General features: G+C 36.6%; 1 protein-coding gene across 2 annotated transcripts in view; it reads left to right on the forward strand.

Moving 5' to 3' along the window:
- The first annotated feature begins 957 nt into the window (after positions 1-957).
- Positions 958-22640, forward strand: part of LOC130228807 (zinc finger Y-chromosomal protein 1) — a 37453-nt gene continuing 15770 nt past the window's right edge. Inside the window, exons 1-4 of one of the 2 annotated variants that reach the window (XM_056457255.1) lie at positions 958-1119; positions 2037-2133; positions 9489-9824; positions 14785-14934. In XM_056457255.1, coding sequence (XP_056313230.1) covers positions 2067-2133; positions 9489-9824; positions 14785-14934 — 553 coding nt within the window. In that variant the 5' untranslated portion in view covers positions 958-1119; positions 2037-2066. The remainder of the gene's footprint in view (positions 1120-2036; positions 2134-9488; positions 9825-14784; positions 14935-22640) is intronic. The other variant, XM_056457256.1, reaches the window with a different exon arrangement.

Below are 22640 nucleotides of genomic sequence, written 5' to 3' on the forward strand. Positions count from 1 at the left end.
AATATAAACTACAAGATTGTTTTCAGTAGGGAAACACCTGGACAATGTCATAATATACTTCCAGATTTAATTATGTAAGGCATCCAGACATGACAAAAAGGACAGCATACATTCAGATTACACTGTAATAAGCCATGATATGATTTTAAAATTACTGAGTCAATAACCTTTTCAGATTAGTCATACCCTGTCTGTCTTTAGCCAAGTCTGCATTAGCCAAGTCTGTCTTTCTGCTTTCACATTCAATATATAAACTATAACCAGGATATATAAACACATGAAATATTTCATCGTAGCATTCAGTCATGACAAAAATAACATATAAATGGAAAATATTTTATTGTTAGTTTAAACAGTTAGCTAAAGTCTATTAGCATGTATGATTGCATGTGTGCATGCTTATCTATAAACATATTTTAAATGTATATGTATATGTTTACATTATAATCAGCTTATCAGCCTGTCACGTTATGATCTATTATGGTTTCGTTATGTTTTACTCTTTTTTTAAAAAGTAGATTGTTGCTTTATGTACCTTTAAAAATCGTGGCCTTAATATGTTATCAACAATGCAAACACGCGTGTTTAATAGTAATGCTTCAGCAATTAAGGGTTAAACAGACCCTTAAAATTACGCTTATTATGCCTAAAAGACGATATAAATCGTGGGTTAAATATGTTATCCGTTATGTGTGACTTGGGGTGTGAAAATGCAGTGGATGTGAAGGGCAATTTCAAGGGCCAAAACAAAGCAAACACACGTGTATAATATTAATGCTACAGCCATTAAGTGTTAAACATACAGTTGTAATGATGCATAAGCATTTGGCGCGGTAAATGTGCACAGCAGCTCTTATTAGCATCATTTTTTAATCGGTGAAATGTCTCTCATCGGCCTTCCGCGTTTTCCTGCGGCTCTGCGCAGTGACGTGTGTCGCTGACGGCGGGTCGCGCTGTGGCGGAGCTGCGGGTCTGTGTGTGGAGCTCCGCCCTCCCTGCGCACTCCGCGGCCCGCCCAGCGCCCGCTAAACCCCGCTCCAGCCCTGCCCGAGTCTGGGGGAATCCGACGGCCTGCCTGCCCGGGGAAAATCTGGAGGCCGCCCCGCGCGTTCGTCTATGGTAAGCACGCAAATGCTGGTCAAACACACCGCGCGGGGATTTCTCAGCTAGCTCGCCGCGCGCGCACGGTTGGAGTGCGTGCATTTATTGCGCGTTTTGTTGCATTATATTGCGGCTTTGAGATGCAAGGCCTCGGGTTGGCCGCCGGGCCTTTCGCAGGCCGCATTCGGGGCCTTAAACACTGGGGGTGGGTTATTGTTTATAAACGCTCCCTCCAAACGCTTCTCTGAATTAAAGCGCATTACGCGTGCTTAAATGTGTGCATGGGCGCGAGTCAAACGCGTAGCTATTATGACTCAAAATGGCGCGGGTAGGATGGTTTTGTTTTCAGTTGGAAGAGGGGGAAATTATGGCCACAAGGCGCCATGTTTATGTCTGGCTTCGTGTGCTGCTGAAATACGAGGAAATCTCGGTGGTGCTTGTGACTGAGTGCGCGCGGGGGGTTGCATGCAGGCTCCATTGCGCGTTCATGCACGCGTTATTTATCTTTTTCTCAAGTGCCCGATCTTCGAGCGTTTTCTGTCATGCACGATAGATTAAATGCATTTTGTGTTGTTTTAAAATGATGCACACTCGTCTATTGGCGCTCGTTTGTGTGTTGCGTTCATTTCCAGTCGCGCATCTTGTCGCAGTCGTTTGCAAATGAAAGGGGCGAGCACGTCCGTCAATTATATGTTCATAATTATTTATGTCATGTTCATATTATGCATGTGCACACACCGTTCAAACCCAATGCATGTTTTGAAGTCTGCCACATTGTTATGATTCACCCAGTCAAAAAGAATCAATGCATTATCTATGCTAGCATTTACATGTTAATGACAGATTTAAGTCTGTTGTAATTGAGGATAACAAAACAGATTTGTCAGTATATGAATACAGATGGACTAACAGATGAATTGCATGTGTTGTGATAGCTGTGCCGTGGCCAATGAAGAATAAAGACGATGGATGAGGAGGTGACCAGGCTTGCTCTCCGCTCTCAGGAGCCAAAGATTATACTGCATGGCTCAGGTAATAAAGAAACATCAGGTTTAATGAACGCCAAGCACACTAGTAATTCGTAGTAGTGTTTTTGAACCATGCTATAGTGAAGTACTTAAATTAATCTGGTTGATGCTACATGGGATGCAGCTGCAAGCTAATGAGAAGTATTAATATTATTTATTAAATTACCTATTAATTGTATTTTAGTAATGTCTACCCCAACCCAATTTTAAACACAACCATCACAGTAATGTAAAAACAGTAATTATAAAGAGTATTATTTATTAAATTACTCATTAAATTGTGTTTTATTAATGTCTACCTCAATCTCAACTCCTTTCATTAATGTAAAAACCATAATTATACTGAGTATCATTCATATTATTTATTAAATTACCCATTAATTGTATTTTAATAACATCTACCTCTAACCTAACCCTAAACACAACCATCACAGTAATGTAAAAGCAGTAATTATAAAGAGTATTATTCATGTTATTTATTAAATTACCCATTAATTGTGTTTTATTAACATCTACCCTAAACCCAACCATCACAGTAATGTCAAAACTGCAATTATACTGAGCATTATCTGTTAAATTACCCATTAATCTGTATTTTATTAACATCTACCCCCACTTCAACCCTAACCCAACCATCACAGTAATGTCAAAACTGCAATTATACAGAGCATTATCTGTTAAATTACCCATTAACCTGTATTTTATTAACGTCTACCCTCACTTTAACCCTAAACCCAACCATCACAGTAATGTCAAAACTGTAATTATACAGAGCATTATCTGTTAAATTACCCATTAATCTGTATTTTATTAACGTCTACCCTCACTTCAACCCTAAACCCAACCATCACAGTAATGTCAAAACTGTAATTATACAGAGCATTATCTGTTAAATTACCCATTACCCTTTATTTTATTAATGTCTACCCTCACTTCAACCCTAACCCAACCATCACAGTAATGTCAAAACTGTAATTATACAGAGCATCATATGTTAAATTACCCATTAACCTGTATTTTATTAACGTCTACCCTCACTTCAACCCTAAACCCAACCATCACAGTAATGTCAAAACTGTAATTATACAGAGCATTATCTGTTAAATTACCCATTAATCTGTATTTTATTAATGTCTACCCTCACTTCAACCCTAACCCAACCATCACAGTAATGTCAAAACTGTAATTATACAGAGCATCATATGTTAAATTACCCATTAACCTGTATTTTATTAACGTCTACCCTCACTTCAACCCTAAACCCAACCATCACAGTAATGTCAAAACTGCAATTATACAGAGCATTATGTTAAATTACCCATTAACCTGTATTTTATTAACGTCTACCCTCACTTCAACCCTAACCCAACCATCACAGTAATGTCAAAACTGTAATTATACAGAGCATTATCTGTTAAATTACCCAGTAATCTGTATTTTATTAATGTCTACCCTCACTTCAACCCTAACCCAACCATCACAGTAATGTCAAAACTGTAATTATACAGAGCATTATCTGTTAAATTACCCATTAATCTGTATTTTTAATAACGCCTACCCTCACTTCAACCCTAACCCAACCATCACAGTAATGTCAAAACTGTAATTATACAGAGCATTATCTGTTAAATTACCCATTACCCTTTATTTTATTAATGTCTACCCTCACTTCAACCCTAACCCAACCATCACAGTAATGTCAAAACTGTAATTATACAGAGCATCATATGTTAAATTACCCATTAATCTGTATTTTATTAACGTCCACCCTCACTTCAACCCTAAACCCAACCATCACAGTAATGTAAAATATGAATTATTGTTGTACAGAGTCAAACAAGTGATGTGAGTATCTGCAGCTGTATCCCTTCTAGACTTTACCAGTTAGTCTATTGTGGTTATTCTAAAGTGGCTATGGTAACACAAGTATAGTAATATGAACAAATGACCCAGTACTGTAGTTTTCTACAACTATAGGGTGTCATATACTACAATACACCATGTTACTGTAGTAAAACCTAAAGTATAATACAGTATTTATTGTAGTTTATCAGTTCACTATAGTTAATACTACAGTATGCTGGAGCATTCATTAACAAAGTGTTGTACATACTATAATATACATAGTATAATATACTACCTAAGTATGGTTCTAAAACACTATAGAATTTACTGTAAATTAATACAGTGTTTTTTCATGTGGGATGATGAAATTCTCATTTTATAATGAATCTGTGAACAAAACATTGATGTTGATGACAAAACAGAAAGAAAGTAGTGCAAAAATACTGCAATTAATAACATTTTGTGAAGTTTTAGCAATAAACTTGCTGAAATGAATGAAAATATAAATTTATAAACATGCATCAGGTAATATTACTGATACTGTTAGGTGAAATGCCTATTTATAGAATAATTCTAATCTAAAAATCTTATTAAATATCGATTTTTAGATATGTCAGTTGGATAATTATTGTCATGATATTGAGTGCCGCAATGTATAAAATATAATTGGTAATTAATAATGTGTTAATTTTGTTGCATTACATTTTCAAATGTGTATTAATGTTACCTATGTATTTATATATATATATATATATATATATATGTATATATATATATGTATTTATATATATATATATATATATATATATATATATATATATATATATATATATATATATATATATATATATATATATATATATATATATATATATATATATATATATATATATATATATATATATATATATTAGGCTTGGGTAGTATCCAAATTTTAATACCGTCAAACCTCCTCCCTATTTTACCTCGGTATACGGTATTACCGTGCATAATAAAAAAATTATGATGTAAGGCTCAGACAGCGTCACCAAACTCTTGGCTTGTGCCTAAACCAGACATGTCAAACTCAGGCCCGCGGGCCAATTTTGGCCCGCACTACAATTATATTTGGCCTGCGAGATGATTTCAAATATGTATTACATCTGGCCCGCCGGCCCGTTATACAGCGCACGTAATGCTAAAGGTGCCTACACATTGAACGCGTCAAGCGCTGGGTGGCGTCAGCGCAGCCATTCATTGTGTATGTGCGACGTCAGTGACAAAGCGCAAGTCCGTGCTGAGGCGCAGAGCGTCGCGCAAGGGTGGCGTTTGACTCCCGATTTAAAATATTTTTAATTCGAGCGTCAAAATGTTGTGACGACATCTACGGGCGGCCCATATGAGAGCAGCCGGTGCCGGGAGTTCCCGATGTGGAGCAGGAAGCTAAGCTTAGCTGCTGCTAAGCGATAGAAGGGGCACTGCCGTCCGCGACACTACGTATAAAACTTTATTAAAGGGACACCACGGAGAAAACTCTGCTTTATCGCTTAGCTTAGCAGCGGGCTTACTGCTCCGCATCGGGAACTCCGTCCGACCTAAAAATCAGCTTCTCTCCTATTGGCCGCTCCCAGATGTCGTCACGGCGTTGGCGCCAGTCCCATGTGCATCATCAGAGTAAATGAACAGTGAAAAAAACTAAAATGGATAAATATTATTTTATTTACTGATGGCATGGTCTGTTCAAAGTTGAAAGAGATATTTTTTTAGGTGTTGGCCTTGATGGTCTGTGATTTAAAAAGATTTAGGTTACAATTAAAATGAATAAAGTTAAAGATATAAGCCTGATATTTTTTTCAGTTTTTATTTTATTATTTTCTTAAACCTGATCTGGTTTCAGTATTTAAGCAAAAATTGTAATATATTAATATGGTTAATACAGTAGTTTGCTGTATCTTAAAGATAATAAAAACATAAATAAATTAATAATAAAAATTTGTCTGGCCCTCGACAATGTTCTTTTTTTAAATTTTGGCCCTCTGTGAATTTGAGTTTGACACCCCTGGCCTAAACCATTCAGAAACTGAATACCGTATATGCGACCTTAGGTTCGTGGTCCCCTGTTTGTCTTGTTCGTATTTTTTGGAGGGGCAGGAAACAGCACACAGCACCATGCTCTCTCTCATTCACACACATAGACAGCACCAAGCCAGCAACGCATAGCATCACGCTCTCTCTCATTGACACACATATACACACACACACACACACATAGACAGCACCGCCTGCTCCCGTTCAAATTACACCAGAGTTACTGACCGCTCCTGTGCTTTATTCAGAAATGTATTCTCGTACAACAAGAAATCTGGTCGGGTCCCGTGGTACAACAGCGGGAATGCTGTCCTCTAGTTCGTATTTACCATGTCTCCCTTCTCCTTCGGTCGAAACTGGAAATACTGCCAAACTGCGGAGGTTGTTCTTTTTCCAGACCAGGTCACTCTTACCTCACCTCTCTCTCTCTCTCCTCCACACTGTCCCGTGATGACAATCACGCATACGCATTTTTAGCGTACACATTTTTATTTCAAAATATTTATTACTTGTCTCCTATATAAGTGCATTGTTTTTTATGACGGTATAACGGTATTAAAACTGACACCCTTGCTATTTTTAGATCCCGTGGTATACCATATTACTGTATTACCGCCCAAGACTAATATATATATCTATTTACTTATATAAAATAAATGCTGCAAATGATAAAATGATATTAAGAAAAATATTTGATTGTTGTAATGTAAAATTATTCATTGTAGCAGTTTATATAGTTTAGTGTATATAATTACTTAGACTTTACACACCTGAAACTTGTCTATAGCACTTGTTCACTGCTGCTCTTATAGTTGTGTAAATTGCTTCCTTGTCCTCATTTGTAAGTCGCTTTGGATAAAAGCGTCTGCTAAATGACTAAATGTAAATGTAGTGTCAAACTGTTATTAAAATCTGTCTATCCTTCTAATTTTGCATTTACCATAATTATATATGTTTAAACCTTTAATAAAAGTTTAACCATTAATATAATGTTTGTAGGTGTAAATAACGTTACAGTTTAAACGTTAGTATTGTGCTTTAAAAATTAATAAAGTCTGAAAATATGGCACCTTTTTATTTTATGCAAAACAGCAAACATTTTTATATAATTTATATTTTAGTAGTATTTTATATAAATAAGTGTCAAAATGTAAAATTGTAGATATAAAAATTGTAGATAATGTAATGATAAATAATTGTTATATTCAAAATCTATATGGAAAATGTTTTTATATACAGTTAAAGTCAGAATTATTAGCCCCCCTTTGAATATTTTTTTTCTTTTTTAAATATTTCCCAAATGATGTTTAACAGCAAGGAAATGTTCACAGTGTGTCTGATAATATTTTTTCTTCTGGAGAAAGTCTTATTTGTTTTATTTTGGCTAGAATAAAAGCAGTTTACTTTTTTTAAAAGCCATTTTAAGGTCAATGTTATTAGCCCCTTTAAGCTAATTGTTTTTTTGATAGTCTACAGAACAAACCTTCGTTATACAATAACTTGCCTAATTACTCTAACCTGTCTAGTTAACCTAATTAACCTAGTTAAGCCTTTAAATGTCACTTTATCTTGAAGAATATCTAGTCAAATATTATTTACTGTCATCATGACAAAGAGAAAATAAATCAGTTTTTAGAGATGAGTTATTAAATCTATTATGTTTAGAAATGTGTTGAAAAAAACTCTGTTAAACAGAAATTGGGGAAAAAATAAACGGGGGCTAATAATTCAGACTTCAACTGTGTATATATATATTTGCATACATTTCTCTGCGTGTGTATTCTGTGATCTCTTAATGCATTTGACATCATTACAGCTAAAATATTATGTGTGTTACTTTGCCATTTATATATGCAATTACAGACATAATATTAATCATGTAAAATACAGATATATTAGCAATTTTGTTTGTACAGTTTGGCTTTTTATGTTAATATATTTTAACAAACATTATTACTGCAGATGGGTATTAATACAATATAACATGGGTCTCAGACTGGATTCCTGGAGGGCCGCAGCTCTGCACAGTTTTGTTCCAACCCTAATTAAACACACCTAATCCAACTAATCAAAGTGTTTTATACTACAGGAGAGTATTAAGCAGGTGTGAGTTGGAGCTGGTTGGAGCCAAGCTGTGCAGAGCTGTGGCTCTCCAGGAATTGAGTTTGAGACCAATGCAATATAACATAAAAAAAATAAATAAATTATATATATATATATATATATATATATATATATATATATATATATATATATATATATATATATATATATATATATATATATATATATATATATATATATATATATATATTTTTTAATCAATCAATCAAGTTTTGCATCATGTCACGCAACATTTTTAAAATACATTTTATATTAGTGTTGTTGTATATAACTTAGTGTCAGTGTAATTAACATAGGTAAATCTCTCTACCATTCTATTTTTTTTAGATAGCCACATTTTTAATAAAACTATAGCCTTCATATCGAAACTACATTCCGAATCTTTTTTTAATTGATATTGACATTGGGGTTCGGTCAATAAATATCGATATCGATACCGATTTTTATCGCCCAGTCCCAATCTGTCCAATAGTTTTGCAGTGTACTGTTTGTCAACTATGGACATTATAACTTTATGATTTGAGACAAAGGCTGTTTCTCAATTCCAAGAACGCAGAGAACGGACTTGCGTTCTTGTGGAGACCGGTCTTGCCAGGTGTCCTCGGAAGAACAAACTCGGGAGACCACGAGAACAGAGAACGCGTCCTGTGAGAAATGGGATGCTTCATTCTTCCTGATGGTCACGTGACCCTCACGTGTTTTTAATGGAAAATTATTTAAACATTACAACATTCATACAACGATTTATTGTCTTTCCCCTTTTCAAAATGCGTACTTTGCATAAAAACATTATAATTATACGTTGCACAATATAAATAAAACTGATTTTAATATGAATTTCAGCAAATGAACACTTTTAATGTGTTCATTCCTTTTTATTAAGATTATCTCGTTAATGTATACTTGCATTGTTTCATTTAGAGAAACTCCTGAGGTAAATAAGTTCTATCTCTGAACTTTAATAATAAACCTATATAAAATGCTGCGCTTCCCACCTCCACTCGCAATGACTTCTGGGACTTCTAGAGCGAGTTCGGTGCTCAAGTCAGCATCCACGCGTCCTCGATATCAAGAACACATCCAGGAAGTTTCATGCGTCCTCCGTTCCTGCGGTCTTGAGTATTGGAACTGAACTTTGGCAGCGGATGATGATGTTACACGAGGACGCAATATTGCTGAAGAACGCATATGGAGAAACAGCCGGAGACCTCTGAGAACTTTTGTGCTTGGTTTTTCTATTTGTAAAAATATTTCAGGCTTGATTTATTTATTTATTTTAAATTATTATTATTATATTTTATCTGTGTGTGTGTGTTATTGTAGATGGAGGTGCAGGTGATGAAGAGGAGGAGGAGGAGTATGTGGTGGAGCTGCAGGAGACTGTGCTGGTGTCCGAGGTGGAGGGTGAGGGAGCGTCTGTTCAGGGTTTTTCCTCAGACGAGCTCGTCATTCAGGACGCAGTGGAGGATGTGGTGGCCGAGTACGTGCACTGTGATGATGACGAGGGCGTCGCCGTGGAGACCTGTGTGATGTCACTGGAGGGTGAGGAGGAGGAGGAGGACGGGGTCGCCATGGCGGAGATGACGGAGGATGTGCTGGTGGAGGGGAGAGAGCAGGAGCACGACTCGGATAGCTGCGGAGACTACCTGATGATCTCCTGTAAGATGCGCATGCACTCATTCCTGTATTCGATAGTTTGTTCATTCATATTTTCATTCGTCAATGTATTCATTCATATGTTTATTTGTGTATCAATTCATTCATTCACTCATATTCATGCATTCATTCACTCATATATTCATGCATTCATTCACTCATATATTCATGCATTCATTCACTCATATATTCATGCATTCATTCACTCGTATTTATTCATGCATTCATTCATATGTATATATTCATGCATTCATTCACTCGTGTATATATTCATGCATTCATTCACTCGTATATATTTATGCATTCATTCACTCGTGTATATATATTCATGCATTCATTCACTCGTATTTATTCATGCATTCCTTCACTCGTGTATATTCATGCATTCATTCACTCGTGTATATATTCATGCATTCATTCACTCGTATATATTTATGCATTCATTCACTCGTGTATATATATTCATGCATTCATTCACTCGTGTATATATATTCATGCATTCATTCACTCGTGTATATATATTCATGCATTCGTTCACTCGTGTGTATATATATTCATGCATTCGTTCACTCGTGTATATATATTCATGCATTCGTTCACTCGTGTATATATATTCATGCATTCGTTCACTCGTGTATATATATTCATGCATTCGTTCACTCGTGTATATATATATTCATGCATTCGTTCACTCGTATATATTCATGCATTCGTTCACTCGTATATATTCATGCATTCGTTCACTCGTGTATATATATTCATGCATTCGTTCACTCGTGTATATATATTCATGCATTCGTTCACTCGTGTATATTCATGCATTCGTTCACTCGTGTATATTTATGCATTCGTTCACTCGTGTATATTCAGGCATTCCTTCACTCGTGTATATTCATGCATTCGTTCACTCGTATATATTCATGCATTCGTTCACTCGTGTATATTCAGGCATTCGTTCACTCGTGTATATTCACGCATTCGTTCACTCGTGTATATTCATGCATTCGTTCACTCGTGTATATTCACGCATTCGTTCACTCGTGTATATTCATGCATTAGTTCACTCGTGTATATTCATGCATTCGTTCACTCGTGTATATTCACGCATTCGTTCACTCGTATATATTCAGGCATTAGTTCACTCGTGTATATTCAGGCATTCGTTCACTCGTGTTTATTCAGGCATTAGTTCACTCGTGTATATTCACGCATTCGTTCACTCGTGTATATTCACGCATTCGTTCACTCGTGTATATTCATGCATTCGTTCACTCGTATATATTCATGCATTCGTTCACTCGTATATATTCATGCATTCGTTCACTCGTGTATATTCATGCATTCGTTCACTCGTGTATATTTAGGCATTCGTTCACTCGTGTATATTCATGCATTCGTTCACTCGTGTATATTCATGCATTCGTTCACTCGTATATATTCATGCATTCGTTCACTCGTATATATTCATGCATTCGTTCACTCGTGTATATTCATGCATCCGTTCACTCGTGTATATTCAGGCATTCCTTCACTCGTGTATATTCATGCATTCGTTCACTCGTGTATATTCATGCATTCGTTCACTCGTGTGTATTCATGCATTCGTTCACTCGTATATATTCATGCATTCGTTCACTCGTATATATTCATGCATTCGTTCACTCGTGTATATTCATGCATTCCTTCACTCGTGTATATTCATGCATTCGTTCACTCGTGTATATTCAGGCATTCGTTCACTCGTATATATTCATGCATTCGTTCACTCGTATATATTCATGCATTCGTTCACTCGTATATATTCATGCATTCATTCACTCGTGTTTATTCAGGCATTCGTTCACTCGTATATATTCATGCATTCGTTCACTCGTATATATTCATGCATTCGTTCACTCGTGTTTATTCACGCATTCGTTCACTCGTATATATTCACGCATTCGTTCACTCGTATATATTCATGCATTCATTCACTCGTGTATATATATTCATGCATTCATTCACTCGTGTATATATATTCATGCATTCGTTCACTCGTGTATATATATTCATGCATTCGTTCACTCGTGTATATATATTCATGCATTCGTTCACTCGTGTATATATATTCATGCATTCGTTCACTCGTGTATATATATTCATGCATTCGTTCACTCGTGTATATATATTCATGCATTCGTTCACTCGTGTATATATATTCATGCATTCGTTCACTCGTGTATATTCATGCATTCGTTCACTCGTGTATATATATTCATGCATTCGTTCACTCGTGTGTATTCAGGCATTCGTTCACTCGTGTATATTCATGCATTCGTTCACTCGTGTATATTCATGCATTCGTTCACTCGTGTATATTCATGCATTCGTTCACTCGTATATATTCATGCATTCGTTCACTCGTGTATATTCATGCATTCGTTCACTCGTGTATATTCATGCATTCGTTCACTCGTGTATATTCACGCATTCGTTCACTCGTGTATATTCATGCATTCGTTCACTCGTGTTTATTCAGGCATTCGTTCACTCGTGTTTATTCAGGCATTCGTTCACTCGTGTATATTCACGCATTCGTTCACTCGTATATATTCACGCATTCGTTCACTCGTGTATATTCAGGCATTCGTTCACTCGTGTATATTCAGGCATTCGTTCACTCGTGTATATTCATGCATTTGTTCACTCGTGTATATTCATGCATTCGTTCACTCGTGTATATTCATGCATTCGTTCACTCGTGTATATTCAGGCATTCGTTCACTCGTGTATATTCATGCATTCGTTCACTCGTGTATATTCAGGCATTCGTTCACTCGTGTATATTCACGCATTCGTTCACTCGTATATATTCATGCATTCGTTCACTCGTGTATATTCATGCATTCGTTCACTCGTGTATATTCACGCATTCGTTCACTCGTGTATATTCACGCATTCGTTCACTCGTGTATATTCAGGCATTCGTTCACTCGTGTATATTCATGCATTCGTTCACTCGTGTATATTCACGCATTCGTTCACTCGTGTATATTCATGCATTCGTTCACTCGTGTATATTCACGCATTCGTTCACTCGTGTATATTCACGCATTCGTTCACTCGTGTATATTCAGGCATTCGTTCACTCGTATATATTCATGCATTCGTTCACTCGTGTATATTCAGGCATTCGTTCACTCGTGTATATTCATGCATTCGTTCACTCGTGTATATTCATGCATTCGTTCACTCGTGTATATTCATGCATTCGTTCACTCGTGTATATTCATGCATTCGTTCACTCGTGTATATTCATGCATTCGTTCACTCGTGTATATTCACGCATTCGTTCACTCGTATATATTCATGCATTCGTTCACTCGTGTATATTCATGCATTCGTTCACTCGTGTATATTCATGCATTCGTTCACTCGTGTATATTCACGCATTCGTTCACTCGTGTATATTCAGGCATTCGTTCACTCGTGTATATTCATGCATTCGTTCACTCGTGTATATTCATGCATTCGTTCACTCGTGTATATTCATGCATTCGTTCACTCGTGTATATTCACGCATTCGTTCACTCGTGTATATTCACGCATTCGTTCACTCGTGTATATTCATGCATTCGTTCACTCGTGTATATTCATGCATTCGTTCACTCGTGTATATTCATGCATTCGTTCACTCGTGTATATTCACGCATTCGTTCACTCGTGTATATTCATGCATTCGTTCACTCGTGTATATTCATGCATTCGTTCACTCGTGTATATTCATGCATTCGTTCACTCGTGTTTATTCAGGCATTCGTTCACTCGTGTATATTCAGGCATTCGTTCACTCGTGTATATTCAGGCATTCGTTCACTCGTGTATATTCAGGCATTCGTTCACTCGTGTATATTCAGGCATTCGTTCACTCGTGTTTATTCAGGCATTCGTTCACTCGTGTATATTCACGCATTCGTTCACTCGTGTATATTCAGGCATTCGTTCACTCGTGTATATTCATGCATTCGTTCACTCGTGTATATTCATGCATTCGTTCACTCGTGTATATTCATGCATTCGTTCACTCGTGTATATTCATGCATTCGTTCACTCGTGTATATTCATGCATTCGTTCACTCGTGTATATTCATGCATTCGTTCACTCGTGTATATTCATGCATTCGTTCACTCGTGTATTAGAATTAGAATAATAAAAAATCTAAAAGGTGCTGTGAATTACGGCTGTCAAGATTATGAAATTTATACAAAATTATACATTTATATAATTATACAAATTTTAAGAGGAACACTTTTGTACTTTTAAGGTACTCATATGTACCCTTGAGGTATTAATATGGACCTTTATGGTACTAATTTGTACCTTTTGAAAAGGTACCACCCCAGTGACAGCTTGCGTACCTTTATTTCTGAGAGTGTACGGATAATTTAGCTTACCCAATTGACCTATAGCGCATGTGTTTGGACTGTGGGGAAAAACCGGAGCACCTGGAGGAAACCCACTCCACACAGAAATGGCAACTCACCCAGCTGGCACTCGAACCAGCGACCTTCTTACTGCGTTACATTTTATGGCTTTTATTTGCATCAGGTCGCTGCATCTGGTAGACTATAAGTGCACTAAGCAAGTTGTCATGGTGTTGATATTTACCGTACCTAATAATGAACAGCTTTTCTTTTTTCTTGTGGCTGGGTCTTGTAATTTATCCGGAAACAGCAATGTTGAATTCCAACATGAGATCAGCAACACATCCTTTCATATGCATGTCTTGACCATTACTTCTCACTATGAGAAATGCAAGGTGTGGCGTTCCGTGAGCAGGTTCAAATGCGCGTGTATGATGGTAAATGGGTGTTTGTTTACCATTAGAGGCTTGCTATATGCACAGACTGTTGCCACATAACTCTATTTAAACCCCTGATAAAAGTGATTTAACAATGCCGTAATGTGTTTCTGCTCTCTCAGTGGACGATGCGGGTAAGATGGTGTCAGGAGATGGAGACGAGGTGACAGTGGAGGGAGCTATTGATGATCAGGAGGTGGAGAAGGATGAAGATGGACAGGAGGTCATTAAAGTTTACATCTTTAAAGCAGATTCGGGAGAGGATGATCTGGGTGAGTCATCTCTGTGTGTGTGTTTGTGCATGAGAGAAGTGTTAGGTGCAATAATTATAGCTTTAATGGTCACACTTTACAATAAGGATGCATTAGTTAAAGGTGCAGTTGGTGATTGTCTTCAGAAACATGTTTTGTTGTGCTAGTTGAAAGTCTATTCACTTTCCAATTAGGCATGGGCCGGGATAAGATTCTGACAGTATGATAACCTTGGATAAAAATAGCATGGTTTCACGGTATCACGGTGTTGTGCTCACTGCTCTAAAATATCTTCTTTTTAAATGTTTGTGTAAAAAACAACACCAAAAAAAATCCACTTTGAAAACTAAATATTTTATTTTTTTAAAGATTTAAAATATTTTGTAGCCGTTTACATGTCCAGCTAAATAATGAATCATTGACTTCTGCTGTCTTCGTTAGTTTCAAAAACACAGATTTCTTTACAGTTTAAAACTTGCATCTTTGGATATCTTTTCAGCTGTAGACACTGTTGTCCTAATAAACAAACAAAAAAAAAAGTAAATAAATTATAATTTCGAAACCAGGCATGATCAGACGGTCTATACCAGATCTCGAATTGGACATTCTAGGTTGACACATTCATATTTATTAAATAACGAAGAATCACCTAAATGTAATTACTGCCAGACTGCTCTCACCATCAAACATATTTTGTTGGATTGTAGAACTTTAAATTCCATTAGACAACATTTTTATAAGGAAAGTAGTTTTAATTTTTAAAAAGGTACCACCAGGAAGAGTTTTACATTATTTATCAAAAATAGAACTGAAAAATCATATTTAACTTTGAATAAATTTTTTTTGTACATTTTATCTATTTATATTTTATATATTTGTCTAAGTAATTTTTTTTTATATAATATAAATTAGTTTTTATCATGTAATATTTTTAATGTATATCCATTTGGCCACGAAATAACCATAAGTTGCTGATGTGGCAATAAATATGTAATAAATAAATAATAATAAAAAAAATAAATAAAAAATCTTACACATACTTTAGGAACGGTATTACAGAAAATGTTAAAACCTTGACTTTTCCAAACCGCGGTATTCCTTGAAAACGGTTATCGTCCCATGCATTATTCCATTAGTAATAATTAAAGTAAATGATCTAAATGTATTTATATGTATTTTTATATTCTGGGTGAGGCATAAGACTAAAAAATGTTCATCCAATTAAAATTTGTGGGGTCGACATCTCCCATAATTCTGATAAGTAGCCCAAACAGTCTGTACAATGTGTAGATTCAGACATGCAGATCCGCTGTTTATTCACCTGCACGAGAGAAAGAGAGAGAGAGAGAGAGAGAGGGCAAAGCAAATGTCTAATCAAAACTGTTTAAAACCCTGAATCAATATTGGAGTTAGTTTTACTCGCTGGAGGAAGGACGACACCATGGCTAAAATATTTATGTTAGACAGGTCATGTTCTGTTTTAAACTATTTTAGTCACGCAAAGCTGATGTAGATTGTGTTGTTATGAATGGGTTATATACACAGAAGTGTTGTTCAGCCGCTGAAGTCTCCCAGCGAAAGATTGATTTGACCATTTACAGTTTCATAAGTTGTTTTTATTTCGTTTAACAACAAAACATCAGTAAATAGCGCAGGGATGTCCTGATCCGATATTGATATCCGATCCGATATCAGTCCAAAAACACTATACTGGACTGCGTTAAAATCTCTGATGTAAGCAGTCCGATGCGCTTTAAACTCCGTTACAGCTATTCTGTCCAGCAGCGCCCAGAGCCAGCACGTGCAAAGCCCACGTGATCACAGCACTGCTTGCTAGCAAAGTCCCTTGAAGATTTAACATGCTCTTCACACTAAGTTATGGTGTATTACGATAGAAATCTGTTGTGGCTGACGCTATCAACAACAGCACATCTCTACTAGTTTATTTACTTCATGTCAAGCGATCTTTACATTGTTTTGTATACGCTGCTAAGCAACGCAAGGCACCGAATGTCAACGTAGCGCACATCGTGCGAGCCTCAGAGAAAACGTTTACAATTCGGTCATCATGGCATATCGTGGTACATTCAGTGTGATGCCCAATTCAACACCAGCGCTTCCCACACATAAGACTTTACCTCAGCGGCCTGGTTCTGTGTGTGTGTGAAACTGAGCATACTCAGACTCGCATGCTCTGCTGCTGCAGACCCACAGAGACGCGCTGGACATCTGTCCTGACCTCGGTAGTAGCTTTGAGGAGAGCGCGAAGACACTCAGAAAAGAAAAGCCTTTTACTAAATAGACTGATCCAGCTCATTATTTAGGGTGACAATACATCCTCTTTTTCCCGGACATGTCCTCTGTTTGGGACTTAAAAATGTATTCAGCCAGGATTTCTAAATCGCCTAACATGTCCCGGATTCTCCTTTTGTTTTCTATAGCTGCGTTTATGCATTACTTTATATGCAAACTGTTGCATCTGAACATCTCAGCAGCACCAAGACTGAGAGAGAGAGAGAGAGAGAGGGAGAGAGGGGGAGAGGGGGAGGGGGGATGGGGGCAGATTTGACCTGTCAATGGTGCACATGGATAGTAGGAGTGAAATAGTGGATTTCTTATTTTTTATTTAATTTTTTTTTTTTTACTTGAACACACTGAAAAGAAGCAGTGTCATGTTAAATGCTAAACATCTTTGTTGTTTTAATTGTCTGTTAAATAAGAATGAGAAATCATTCTGCTGCTGAGGGCCATTACAGTTTAAAAGAAAGAATGGTGTTACTTTCGGGCAGAAGGAAAATTTAATTAGAGGCATTCCCATATTTAACTCTTCTTCAAAAAGCCCAGAAAGATAATGTGCTCTGATAAACAGTGTCAGCTTTGCAAATGAGTTTGCAGTTCTGTCTGTCTTTACATTGTCATACTTTTCCCATGTGGGAAGTAGGGTGGAATCTGTGCAATATATTATGAAAATAAAATGAATTTTGATGAATAAAATTATTCTTAAAAGTCAATTATTGTATGTGCTGTGGAGAAAAGGTGTGTTTCAATAAAGCTACTGCAAGTATATTTATATTAAAGATAATATGTGCATTATATATTATAAAATTAGTAATGTTTTGTTTGGGAACATTGATACAGCCATAAATTTGTGCTGATTATTGTATCGGGTTTGTATTGGTATCGGTTAGTACCGAAGGCTGCAATATCGGTATCGGAAGTTGAAATGTTGTATCGGGACATCCCTAAATAGCGCTATTCCGCCTAGCCTGCTTTACTGAGGTGAAGATGGTTTTATATTCACATTGGTTCATTTTTGAACAATGACAACCTGTGACGCGCTCCCTATATTGTTTACCGCTACTCTGAATATTCGATCTGAAATAGCATATAAGTATCGCTTGGTTATAAATGTAAGTCCTGCACGCCGCCGGCCAACCAATAAGCATACAGTATTCGCTTTAGGACAAAGCGTGTGAGAGAATGAGACCTTGCATGCATAAAATATTGCACATTATGACAAGTTTTGCTTGCTAACTACACAACTGAATGCGTGCTAGATATAATACAGTTTTTCATTGGGAATTGTAGTATTATAAAGTACTGTAAAGTTTTACTCGTGAATGACATGTAGTGGATCTCTTTCATCTTTAATGTGCATGTGTTTGGCGTGGCTTTGGACGGGAGGAGAGGGATTGTATTTGAAAGATATACCAAGAAATATCAATATAACACATCAAAACAGAGCCAAAAGCCATTTTGAACAAGAGCGTCTTAAGCTTGGGTGCAGTCTAAAAAGGATTGTTTTTGCGTTGCTTTTAAGTTGTGTTGTATTGTTTGTTTTTACTGGTATGAAGCACTTTGGTTTAGGGCTGCAACAATGAATCGATTAAATCGTTAAAAATCGATTACTAAAAGCGTTTTCAACGAGATTCAAAATCTTTTCGTTGTGTCGCGTGACATGGGGACGTTTGATTATTAAAAAAACACTTTAGTTCAGCACGGAGCAGAGTAAACACGGTCTCTCTAGCGTACTGACGCAGAGTTTGGCTCCTCATAGACCGGGATGAAGAGGAAGGGAGTTCCACAGCAGGGTAAATCACTACAGAATCCTACTTCTGTTCCATCTAGACAAGCATGACAAGTTAGCGTTAGCTCACTAACCCTTAATAGAGCGGCAACTGTAAAATTCAAACTGAGCTTTGGTGTGTTGGCTGGCACTGAGCCAAAGAAAGACTTGTCATATTATCACAATTATGCAATGTTTTAACCACCTAATGCTTATTTTTTGTATTAGACATGTAAATATACACAAGTACTAGTAAAACAGTACATGTAGAGTTTGTAAAACACACAAGAAAGTCTATTGAAGTCTAACAATCCATTCAAATATAATTTGCCGATGTGTTTTATTCATATCAGATACACACAGTGAAAGTAACTATAAAGTTAAAGGTATTCCTCTCTAATTTCACCAGCCACCTGCATGTATTTGGGGAGTAACTGATGATTTTACACGCTGAATCCTGCGTTTTCCGTTTTTATGAGTGAGGCAAACACGCGGCCGCAAGTAAACATCTCAAGTTATAGATTTCATTTATACCGTCTTTTAAACAATAAAATACACTCGCATGTTTATGTGAATTGGAATATCAGGTAGTTGATGACATGATGAGCAAGCGTGTGAATATGTTGAATTTAAAACGAAAAAAATAAATAAATAAATACATAAAAGGGATTCATCTGTCATACAGCGCCTTTGTGGCTGCGGTGTGTCACCATGCAAACATTAAGGGTGAACGTTCTGAAATAACGGTCGCCTAAAAAACCCACTCCTGGGTCCAGATATAATATATTAAACTCACCAGTGAAAGAGTTCATAACAGTAATAAAGCAGCGGTGGTGTAGTTTGCATTGCAAGACTAAAGACATGTTTTATTCGCTCGCCTTTTTTTGATCATTCATTTTTCCATCTGTTGTCATATTGAGCTGCACTGCAAACAAAAACTTTTCTTACTTGGTAATTTTGTCTCGTTTCCAGTCCAAAAATGTAAAATATCTTACATCAAGATTACTAGAGAAGAAAAATGGCATGAGAAAATTAAGTGATGTTTAAAACTTCTGTTTGAGATTATATCTCATTAAGATAATTTTTCTTACCCCATTGGCAAATATTTTTGCTTGTTTTAAGCAGACAATCACTTAATTTTGAGGTGCTTTTTTTTTTTAGAAAACAAGACATCATTTCTTATGCTATTTCATGTGTCTAGTATGTATCTTGATTTAAAATGTTTTAGATATTTGAATAAAGGGTCGGATATTAATGCTTTTCATGTTTTTTTAGTTATTTTTTTATTTTTTTTAATACGATTCATCGATTAATCGAAAATAAATAAATAAATCGACATATTAATCGATTAATAAAATAATCGTTACTTGCAGCCCTACTTTGGTTGTAGTAAGCTGCTATATAAATAAAAGATTGAACAGTACTTGTACAGCATTTATTAATCCTATGGTCTTTAAACACTGAAGTTTGAAGTTTTCATATGCAAAAAATTCATCACGTAAACAAACCTTGCCCATTAAGTCTGAAGCCTATGAATTAATCCATTCTGAAATAAATGCAAAGCATTTTAAGCAGTGATGCATTTATCTCCTTTCTTCTCCAAAGTAGAAAAAGAAAGAGGAATAAATATTGTGCTCATACAATAGTGCATAGAGGAAGGAGAGTTCAGCTCATTATCAGAGCGCTGCGCTGGATTATCCCCAAATGCAAAGTTTATTTCAGAAAATCAGTGTAATTTTGATGCATTGCTTGTGATACTTCACACACACACACACACACACACACACGCACACACACGCACACACACACACACACACACACACACACACACACACACACACACACACACACAAATTCACAAATTCAGAACAGAGATTGGCAGTACCTACAGACATTATAATAGATGGCGGCCACATTGACATATCGGAGCAACAGACCGAAATGCACCATGAGGCGATTATGTCTATGGGCAGAACGTCAAATGTATGGACACACACACACACCCCAGGCAGCAGCAGGGGAGAGGTGTTATCTGTAGCTCAAATGAGGCATTCTGTATTTAGCTTTTCACTTGTACGATGGCTCTGAACTATCAAAACGCTTCTCAAAGCACTTTTTCGGATGCGGAAAGCAAATAAAAATCGAACCTGGTTAGAATTTTGTCATGACGGACGAAAGTTTCGGAGGCAGTGTGTCAATGTGATTCACACAACGTGAGGTTAAAGGGTCACGAAACACCAAAACACATTGTTTGACTCATATGTGTCCCACGCTGCTAAAAACACTATTAGGACACATATATTACACTAAAAAGTGAAAATTGGTTGTTTTTGTGTTATTTCGAGCAAATTCGTTCTTCGTGTTTGAAACTAATTTCTGAAGCTGCGTCACGCCGATTAGATACTTGCGTGTATTCCAGTGTGAAGAGTGGATGTCTGTACCGCGAGTACATCGTGACGTCTCTGAGTGTGCAGCATTAATTCGTGAGAAAGACTTGGTTCAACCCAATCAACGCGCTCTCTTGTGTATGCGGTGCAACTTCATTAATATGCATGATAGCTTCGAAGACTGTTTTACCTGTTACAGAGTTCAGACGGCAGAGAGACGCCACGTTGTGTTGTCAAAACAAGTAGAAGAAGAGTTGTTTGGAGACACGGGTCGTCAGTGTTACGTTTATTAATGTGCTGCAATGAAGGTTTTGTTTTCATTTCCTGCTATGAGAGCGCAGCTGGACTCATGTGTGGATAACAGTGCATGCGACAGAATTATGTTTGTAAGGAACATTGTTTTACCAGAGAGTTTGTCATATGTGAAAATGGTGAAATCCAGAGTTGCAGTTCCTATTTAAAAAAAAAAAAAAGACGCATCTCCAGTTGTTGATTGTCCTGTCTCTACAGATTTGGTAAGTGCGATCAGTGTTCATTTGTTTATGTTTACTCAGATGGCAAAGTTCGTATCGTCAGCAGTGCTCTTTCAGTGTTTAAAGACATACCTTAGTCAGATTGATTTAGTTATAATATAATAGACTGAAATATCCGCTGTAAATGCTGCTCTCTGAGTGTAAACATGTAAACACCTTAATCAAACTATTACCGTCGTGTAGATTTTTCGCCGCATTTTGTGACAGGATAGTCTACACACGGCTTTCTGACGCTACCTATCGAGTTCATCTAAGTTACAGAGAAATGCAAAGGTTTTTTTTTTTTCCCATTCGCCATGCAGTATCAAACATTCCATTAAAACTACACGTTTCCAGCAGTTCCTCGCATCCAATATCTCGTTTGACACAGGGGGCATGCATGAAATGTTCCTGAATGAAAGTGAAAGTGCCAAACTGCAGTTAAAGTTGACTAATCAATAATTTGGCAAGTAATTCGATCACTGATGTCCATGTAAACACAGTCACTGTCTTTCTCCCCTGCGCCTGTGTGTTTGCTTTACCTCTATGAAAATCAGCGCATGCCCAAATGGAAACTCCCATTTTTATGCAAAACCTTCCCTCTTTCCCTCCCCCGACACTCCCACCGAAAAAAGCTGGACACACCCACTTTCCTGACATTATTAAAATCCATGTGTTAACATGAACTAAGAGCTTTACTTTTCATTAACTTTAACAAATATGATTAAAATCTGCAATAAATGTATTGTTCATTGTTAATTT

Source organism: Danio aesculapii, chromosome 5 (assembly GCF_903798145.1).
Source record: "Danio aesculapii chromosome 5, fDanAes4.1, whole genome shotgun sequence".
Lineage (NCBI taxonomy): Eukaryota > Metazoa > Chordata > Actinopteri > Cypriniformes > Danionidae > Danio > Danio aesculapii.